Here is a 10000-nt window from a genome sequence, read left to right on the forward strand (position 1 = left end):
CGCTATATTATTGCATCTGTAGGGCTTCAAAACAGGCAAATATGTACTTTCAAAGCACTGTATTTACCACCCTGTGTGCTACAAAACTCGCCCACAACATGTCTGCTATTAATTCTAAAAGTTGGGAAATAAAGTTACAAAAATGCATGGCCCTTAAGGAAATAATTATACTTGTGAGGAGCTGAAGTATCGTTATGGCTGCAAGTTGACTGCCGTCCACCGGAGCAGGATTGTGTCTCCACATGTGCACTGCTGCAGCCTGGCTGGAGATCTCTTCTCTGCTCATATTAAACAGTGTTGGGTTCTTCCAGGGAGTTGATTTCAGGCTCAATCGATCGTGTTATCCCCTAAAACAAGTCAGAGGTGTTTTCTGTGTTTCGCTGTTGGACAGTGTGAGTCATGCATGCGGCCACAGAGGGATGTGTGTGTAGTGTGTGTGTGTGTGTGTAGTGTGTCGAGCTGCTATACTGATATTAGAACATTTGTAAAAGTCCTAACTGCTACACCCACACACACACACCTTCACAGACAAACACACATGCAGACACACACATTTCACCTGCAATGCAGAAATAACAAAAACAAAGACAGTATTTGACATGAGGACGAGGGATGAAGAGAGAGAGGGGGAGGGAGAGGGAGAGGGGGGAGAGAGAGGGGGAGAGAGAGTGGGAGGGAGAGGGGGAGAGAGGGTGAGGGAGAGGTTTCTTCTTCTCCATGATTAAAATGAGATATGGCACGACACAGAGAGCGGGGCAAGGAGGTGATGGAGGCAGAGACAGAGCGAGGGAACAGCCAGGAGAAGAGAGAGGGACACCGGACTGATAGAGGATACTAGATGGCAGAAAACGGAAGGAAAGAGAGGAGGGAAAGAGGTGACGGAGACAGAGAGAAAGAGGTCGAGATCGAAAGGAAAGAAAGAAATGTGAAACAATGAGAGGCAGAGGTCGGAGAGGAGGAAGAGGAGAAAAGGAGACCGAGTCTGGAAGACAGAGAGAGAGAGAGAGAGAGAGAGAGAGAGAGAGAGAGAGAGAGAGAGAGAGAGAGAGAGAGGGAGAGGGAGAGGGAGAGGGAGAGGGAGAGGGAGAGGGAGAGGGAGAGGGAGAGAGAGGGGGGGGGGCGGGCGAGGAGGGGCAGACAGGTGAGAGGGAGGATTGGGTATGATAGATGGGGACACTGGCTAAAGAATTAGGGAGGAGGAGAGAGTGAGTGAGTGGGGGAGGAGGAGGAGAGAGAGTGAAGAGAGATAAGGAGTGCTCTTTTTCTCCCCCTCTGCTTGATTCACTCTCCCCCATTGGGATCACATTCATGTCCATCTCTCTCTTCCTCTCTCTCCCACCCACACACCCATCCTCCCTCTCTCTCCCCTCTCCCATGTTGGTAGGAACAGGACATAGTGTTTCTGGGTTATGTGCGTCTGTTCCAAGCCTCTGACGGACGTTTTAAGCAGTCTTTCTCCTGAACCAGGATAATGAATGCGTTTCTCCATAAAGGATGAATGGTAATTAAGATAATGAGATTTCTCAGAGTGAAGGGTGGCATGCCAACACGATGGGGAGGTTGGGCGGGGGGGGGGGGGGGGGTGTAGGTATGTGTGTAGGGGGCGGGGGAGGGGGGGGGCTTCTGGAGTCTCTCTCGTTCTCATTCTCTCTCTTTTTTTTTTATTGTTGCCGAATCCAGTTCTCTGTCTGCTTCTTCAGTATCTCTCTCTCTCTGTCTCTCTCTCTCACTTTCTCTCTCTTTCTCTCTCTCTCTCTTTCTCTCATTTGCTCTCTTGCTTTCCCTCTCTCCCTCACTTTCTCTCTCCGCCCACATGTTTTTCTTTCCACATCTGCCCCCCACCACCACCACTCACTCACACACACAGCACACACACACTCACACACTGCACACATTCTCTCACACACCCTCGCACACAAACACACTCAGCCCTCTGCTAATTTATCAGTTTTTCACTCACCACCTAATAGGTGTCTGATCAGCATGTGTGTAATTATGTATGGTGGTTTGATATGTAATTAGAATTGTATCAGTCTCCACTGTAATTGCCGATGTGTTGATTACCTATTAACAATGCAAACACTTGTGCTTAAGAGCCCATGACCGCCTCTCCAACCGGTGTGTCCATGACCCTCCTCCACTCCCTCATGCCTCCCTCCCTCCTCCACCCCTCCCTCTCATCCCCCTCTTTGCTGCTGTCATAGCTACAGATTTAGAGAGGAGTGGGTGGAGGGTATCTCTGATCGAACTACACTGCTCCCCTCCCAGACACCCACACACACGCTCTCAAATGCACATTTGGTGAAAAGCAAACTCTTAAGGAAAGACAACTTTCACCCGCCTACATGCACAGACACACACACACACACACATACATCCATACATACATACACACATTCTTATATTTTCTGTGATATAACTCCTATATTTCCTGTCTGTATGAGTGCTTCTTCCTGTTCATGTTAAGCCAGTGAAGAATTAGCAGTATTGTGGCTGACAGGCTGTCAGGGTACTGTAGCCTTCTCTAGTTCTCTCCTTCAGTCTGAAACTCACTGTGACCTTCAAAAGTATTCTCTCTTATTACGGCGGAGAGATGAAAATGGAGAGATGGATAACTGTTAGAATTCAATATAGAAGCATATACGTTTGTGGGAATGTGTGTGCGCGTGTGTGCATCTCGGAGCTAAGCGGGACAGGATCAGGGAAGGTTAGGAACACGGAGGGTCAGACACATTGCATAACATAAACACAGACGCCAAAAGAGAGAGATGGAGAGATGGAGGAGAGAAAATGGAATACTGAGAGAATGAGTTTGGTAGCGAGGGAGGGGGAGAAAGGGACAGAGAAAGAGTGAAAGTGAGAGAAAGAAGAGAGAGCATGAGAGATAGGGAAAAAGACAGAGAGAGAGAGAGAGGGAATGGAAGTGAAAAAGAAAGAGGGGATTGGGAAAAAAGCGAGAGAAAGAGGAAAGAAAGAAAGAAAGAAAGAAAGAAAGAAAGAAAGAATGAAAGAAAGAAAGGAAGAAAAACTGAGAGAAACAGAGAGAAAGAGAGGAGGAGAGGGAGCTGATTAGGCGATGACCAGGCTGTTGTGAGGACAAGCTGTGATGAAGTGAGCAGGGCCAGACTTGGAGTGCCCGTGTGAACACAGTCTGGCCTCATTAAGGTTAGTCTGCCCGCTCGTGTCTCTGCAGCTCTGCCTCTCCACGTTTGTTTAGTCTCCGCTGCGCCATTAAAGATGGAGGGCCTCGGTGGACTCCTCACTAACTGACAGGATAAACCTGAGCAACAAATGATCCGGTCCGGTGCAGAGTGATAGACAGTAACAAACAAGTAACAAACTTGTCTAAGAGGGGTGAGACTCCACACCTGACGTTTGTGTTGTGTCTTTTGTCTCGAGTAGATCGCATGAAGAAAAAATGGTTCCATCTTCTGTTTACATAGTGTTTTCATAGTTTATTCCTGCTTAGCGTTTTAGCCACCTACACCTGCCCTCTGCTGGACCTGTGTGTGCTGGCACACAGGTGGATGCTGTAGGTCTTTGGTCAGACACTGACACAGTCTCCTGCAAGCTGGGGACCGGCTGTTAAAAGTTAAAAACAACGTCATACAAGCGTTGGAATGGATGGTTACTGGGATACGTTCAGCTCTATCACACTCAGTCTCTCTCTTTCTCACACACGTGCACGCATACACACCAAAATACAATCTTGTTTTCTCTCTTTCTCTGGCATGCGCTCACACACACACACACCTAGTCTCAACATGACACCATTACGTTACCCTCACCCCTGTAAGATCGCTGCCTCGGTTCTGAAGGAACACAGCAACGCTTTTAGCAGCAACACGACTGCTCGTGTTCTGTCTAGCGGTTCTCCGGGTTCCCAGGGGAACCCAACAGCAGCGGCCCTGACATTCACCGTATGGACAATTAACATCATTAGAACGTCAACACATTCCCACACACACACACACACTGGGATGGCTCTTCAAACACAGGACGAGGAGCGATTAGTTGGTGGCTTGTTTCTGACAGATTGGCTGATTAATTTATAGTTGGCCGTAGGGCAAACAAATGGACAAGGTATTCTTGAAGAGAATATTGAGAGGAGAGAGAGGGACATATCTTGGTGTTTAAATCATTTATACAGCACCCGACCAGAAAATAGTTTTTAAAAGAGTTTCTGTTGAGGCTGGCTGACAATGAACTGCACACTCATATGGAAACATACAGCTTATCGTCTCTGGACACTATCTGAGCAAACACCTGCTATCTAAACACACACCTGCTTCTTTGTGGACACTCAACACACCTGTTAAAACTGGCAGTACTGTACAGTGTTTCTGATGTATACAGTCTCTGATGTGCATCTAAACTGAGTGTTTTTGTCTTTTAGCTCCACTGACGGATAAACCACCAAAGATCCTGTTTCCCTCCGAAAACAAGATCAGCAACATGGAGCTGAAGCTAGGTAAGACCACAGACCTAGTCTCTCTCTCCCTCTCTCTCTCTCTCTCTCTCTCTCTCTCTCTCTCTCTCTCTCTCTCTCTCTCTCTCTCTCTCTCTCTCTCTCTCTCTCTCTCTCTCTCTCTCTCTCTCTCTCTCTTTCCATCTCTCTCTCCCTCTCTATTCATCATTCAATCATTCATCTCTCTAGCTCTCTCTCTCTCTCTCTCTCTCTCTCTCTCTCTCTCTCTCTCTCTGCCGCTCTCTCTCTCTCTCTCTCTCTCTCTCTCTCTCTTTGCCTCTCTCTCTCTCTCTCTCTCTCTCTCGGTCTGTGCTGGGTGACTTCTCAGGGCTTCTGAAGCCATCCAGACAGGCTGATGATGGCGGCCCTGACCCTGAAAGGAAGGCACAGAAAAACAACAACAAATTGTAATATTATTTTCTTTGCGTATGTAAATGAGGGGTATGCTAATGTCCCTGGGCTGTTTCCTCAACAATGGCAACCCCATATGGTGGGTATGTAGTGTGTGTGTGTGTGATGTGTGTCTGTGTGTCTGTGTGTGTGTGTTAGCTGTACATATGGCGTTGGGGTTTCGCACGATGGCGAGCCACCCGGGAGGGTGGCGGGTTTCTGTCACTGCTGTTTGTCTTTTTGACAGGAGTGGACTATGTGTGTGTGTGTGTGTGTGTGTGTGTGTGTGTGTGTGTGTGTGTGTGTGTGTGAGAGAGAGAGAGAGAGAGAGAGAGAGAGAGAGAGAGAGAGAGAGAGAGAGAGAGAGAGAGAGAGAGAGAGAGAGAGAGAGAGAGAGAGAGAGAGAGAGAGAGAGAGAGAGAGAGAGAGAGAGAGAGAGAGAGAGAGAGAGAGAGAGAGAGAGAGAGAGAGAGAGCATATTGCTCGAGTTCTGGGCACAGTCGTTTGTCCACATGGTGTTGGGTGCTTTCTGAATGGCTAAACAGATACTGCTGCTTCTGTCAGGGTGAAGGGGATTGGACAGGAGGGGATGTTTGTCTGTGAGTGTGAATAGAGAGAATAGCTTATACAAAGGTGTTTTGTTGTAATCCCAGACAAACCTTTTGAAATACATCTAGATATGAAAGAGTGTTTTTAATGAACTGAAATTCTGCACATATACAAAACATCACACACTCAATGGCACAATGATGCCTTTATCGTTGTTTTGACAGTGCTGATGGTTGTTTCACAATTATATCGACTTCAGTAGTTTGAGAAAGTGTGTGTGTGCATGTGTGTTTATGAGTGTATCTGCATGTTTGTACATCCCTGCTTTTTGTATAATGCATATGTGTATTTTTACTGCACATACTGTGTGTGTGTGTGTGTGTGTGTGTGTGTGTTTGGGCCAGGAGTCCTCAAGGCTCCGAGCTGAGTGTCTAAGCTCAGAGACACTGAGGTAAATATTTTACGGCCAGGGCTACATATTGTGAGCAGGGAAGTTGTCTCTCTGGCAAACAGCCTTCTTCCATTCTTTTATTTTGCTTTATTTATTTATCCTCCTCTTCCTTAATATTTGTCGAGTCATGCCCTGAGCAGCTTTATGGAGCTGTGTGGCTGATTTAAGGGGAGCAGAGCAGGCAGACAGCTCTTTGAGACCTACTCCTGATGGAGGGATGGAGAGGGGGTGAGGGAGGGACAAATGGAGTGAGGGAGGGGGAGGGACAGAGAGGTGGGGGGGAGAAATGGAGGGAGAGATAGGGGGAGACAAGGGGGTAGAGAGGTGGGCAGGGGGAGAGAGAAGGGTACAGGAGAGAGGGAGAAGTGAAGAAAGAGAGGCAAACAAAAGAGAGGCGGAGAGACTTTAAAAACGGAGGGAGGGAGAGAGAGAGAGAGTGAATGAATGAAGTGGGAGGGAGAGGTGGAAAGACAGAGAAGAGAGAGTGGGTGGGTGAGATTGTGTGAGGAGGGAGAAGGAGAGATAAATTGGTCAATCAAGAGAGAAGAGAACACAGAGAGGGAGAGAGTGGGAGAGAGGATGAAAAAAAGGTGGAAAGAGGCAGGGGAGGAGGAGGAGGAAAGGAAGGGTAGTAAAAGCAAGACGGTAAGAAGATAGATAAATCTACAATAGTGCCGGGAACCACATCCCTAGTTTATCACTTCTCTTCTACCTCTGATCCGTTCTTCCTCTCTTCTGTCTTCTCTTTCTCTCCTCTCCTGTGACAAATTGTTTCTCCCAACAGTCGACAGTAACAATCTCAAATTGGTTTTATTGGTTTTAACAACTTATAAATGTAACTTTTTACAATTTGACTTAATCATATACTCCCATGAGCGTCTTGTGAAACCAGCAGAATTCAAGACATCTCTCCTAAGCCTTACCTTCAATGTTGCCCTTGTTTGTATTGAAGTGTATTCTCTATGCATGGCACCCCTAAAGCAATATCCTCATTGGAGTGAATCTGTACACCCCTGTGGGTGAATTGGTACAGTCCAGCCCTCCTTTCCAGGAATAGGCAGAGTGACTCATGCTGTGATGCTCCAGGGGGGCATCCATCTCCTCAGGGAAATTCCAACGGGGAGGGAGCTGGGCACACAGACTCACTTTCTCACACACACACACACACACACACACACTCACTATAACATACACAAACACACACCTATGTGTTATATCAAACACACCAGACACGTACATGCACCACATAAACACACACACTTTGGGTCATTCCCCTGGGGCAATTTGTCACGGACTCTCTCTCTCTCTCTCTCTCTCTCTATCCCCAATCGGCGAGTAGTGAGAGATTCACACACGCTTACAAACCAGTCCACTCACAGCATTGCGCACACACACACACACACACAAACACACACACACACATACAAATACACACATACAGTATTAAAAACAAAGAACTTCCCAAACACACATGCACTCCTTAAACCATGCAGTCTTATCTAAGCGTGGTGGAATTGTAACTGATAGAGTTCTACTGGCCCCAAAGCCTGCAGATAGAGGCACTCATGTGGAAAGGAATTAGAAGCCATTATTACACAGGCTCCTTCCACCCCTACCAGCGCACAGGGCAGAGGCTACACACACACAGTATATACAGTACACAAACACACACAACATGCACACAAGACACATAAACTACATACAGTGCACTGGAGGTATCTCATCAGTGATAGTGACAGTCAGTTTGCTGACTAGCCTGGTTTCTTCACAGCCTGAGGGGTGAGTTTCTGATAGGCCCCTCACACCTAGCATGGCTGTTCCACTAGTTTCTTTTTCATCCCGCCCCCCCCTCCCCCCCCGCCCCCCCACCCCCCCCTCCTCCATGTTGTAACCTGTATTCCTCATCCTCCTCTTCCTCTTTCTCCTCCTCTCCTCCCCTTCCCTTCCTCCTCTCCCCCCTCTCCCCCCATCATCACCTCCTCCCTCCCCTACACCACTCTCCTCCCTTCACCATCCCCTCATCCCCTCCTTCCTCATCCTCGCCTCCGCCTCCCTCCCCTCACCTTCATCCCCTCTGCCCCGCCTCCCTCCCCTCACCTTCATCCCCTCTGCCCCGCCTCCCTCCCCTCACCTTCATCCCCTCTGCCCCGCCTCCCTCCCCTCACCTTCATCCCCTCTGCCCCGCCTCCCTCCCCTGACCTTCATCCCCTCTGCCCCGCCTCCCTCCCCTCACCTTCATCCCCTCTGCCCCGCCTCCCTCCCCTCATCTTCATCCACTCTTCCCCGCCTCCCTCCCCTCACCTTCATCCCCTCTGCCCCGCCTCCCTCCCCTCATCTTCATCCACTCTTCCCCGCCTCCCCCTCCCCCCTCCTCCTCCCCCCTCCCCCTCCCCCCTCCCCCCATGACCTAGTCCTTGATCTCTGATAGACGAGAAGATGGGGGGGATTTGTCTGGATCTGTCAGGTCTTTCATGTCTCTCAAGGTCCTTGTTGCCAAAGTGGGTCATCTCTGTTCTACACACACAGACACACTAACACACACGCAGGCACAACTTCTCAACTGTGTCTCTCACACACACACACACACCTTGGTGAGACACCTGACATCTCCTGGTTCAGAGGAGAAGGCTGAAATTGGCATTGCTGTGGAAGGCTGCTGAAGGTCACTCTCTGAGTCACACACTAAATTACTCTCTCTCTGTTTCTGTCTCTGTCTCCCATCCCTCTCTTTCTCTCCCTCTTTTTCTCTGTCTCTCCATTTCCCCCTCTCTCCCTCTCTGTTTTCATTTCTACTCCCTCTCCTTCTCTCGTCCTCTCTCTCTGCCTCCCATCCTCCCTCCCTCTTTCTCTCTCTCTCTCTCTCTCTCTCTCTCTCTCTCTCTCTCTCTCTCTCTCTCTCTCTCTCTCTCTCTCTCTCTCTCTCTCTCTCTCTCTCTCTCTCTCTCTCTCTCTCTCTCTCTCTGTCGTTTTTCCTTTTCTCTCCTTCTGTCACTTTTATGTTTTCAGCTCAGGCTTAACCTCTGTCCTCTCCTCTTTCAATGTCCTTTTTACACGCATGACTTGAGAGGAGTGCGAGGTTGTGTGTGCGTGTTGTCAAGCCCAACAGTAGCCATGCCCAACGACTTTTACAGTACCTCACAGACAAATCACTCCCTGTCCATATTCATTGTGAGGCTATAACCCTCTGCACACACACACACACACACAGTGGGGAGAGAGAAAAGGGCTGTCATGGAGATTATCTCCGTTCCTTGTTGTATGGTAACGTATGACTGTGTTTGTTTGGGTAACATCATGTATGTATCTGATACTTGCCTCCTTGTGAGGGCAATGCTTCAGTGGGTGGCGCACTGCCAAAATAGTCCCCACTGGAACATTGTCACGCGTACATGGTTCCAGGCCCTCTCACGGGGGAGTGTGGACTAAATCCGTTTTAGAGAGCTAGTCTGCCTACTCTGCACCAATCCCAAATCAGCTGTATCTTTATGTCTAGAAGTTGTATCCTGTGGTTGGTGATAAATGTTCAGTATCATGGCTGAGGATAAGTTATTTCGAGGTTCCCCTGTAGATGGTTTAGTCTATATTGATGAAACACCTCAGCTGTGTGTGTTGCGGGTGTACATTTACATTTAGTCATTTAGCAGACGCTCTTATCCAGAGCGACTTACAGTAAGTACAAGGACATTCCCCCCGAGGCAAATAGGGTAAAGTGCCTTGCCCAAGGACAGAACGTCATTTGGCACGGCGGGGATTCGATCCGGTGTAAGATGCAAACAAAACACCTTCAATGGTCTTTTGGTTGAGAGATATAGTGAGCCCCCCCCCCCCCCCCCCCCCCCATGTACACACACACACGCCAACATCACCGCCACCTAATGGCTCCGTCTCTACATTCCAGGCAAACACAATCATCTGTGTGACACGTTAATCCATTATGACCCAAGGACCACCTGAGGAACGTCCTAATTGAAAACCTCAAGGGGGGGGGGGGGGGGGTGGCTGGGGGGTCACAAAGAAACGTTCCGCAACACTTTGTCCCCACGGCGACGGCGTGTTAAGCAAGCTGCGGTGACCGGCGCTGCAAACAGGGCGTGGGTGAAACAAAGCTAAATGTTTAAGAGAGTGAACGGTGCTCGTTAATC

General features: G+C 48.8%; 1 protein-coding gene across 2 annotated transcripts in view; it reads left to right on the forward strand.

Moving 5' to 3' along the window:
• il1rapl1a (interleukin 1 receptor accessory protein-like 1a) overlaps positions 1 to 10000 on the forward strand; it is a 76227-nt gene that overhangs the window by 33116 nt on the left and 33111 nt on the right. For both annotated transcript variants that reach the window (XM_084689043.1, XM_084689042.1), the window contains exon 6: positions 4397 to 4471. In XM_084689043.1, coding sequence (XP_084545169.1) covers positions 4397 to 4471 — 75 coding nt within the window. The remainder of the gene's footprint in view (positions 1 to 4396; positions 4472 to 10000) is intronic.

Source organism: Hypomesus nipponensis, chromosome 23 (assembly GCF_054491055.1).
Source record: "Hypomesus nipponensis isolate SF chromosome 23, ASM5449105v1, whole genome shotgun sequence".
NCBI lineage: Eukaryota > Metazoa > Chordata > Actinopteri > Osmeriformes > Osmeridae > Hypomesus > Hypomesus nipponensis.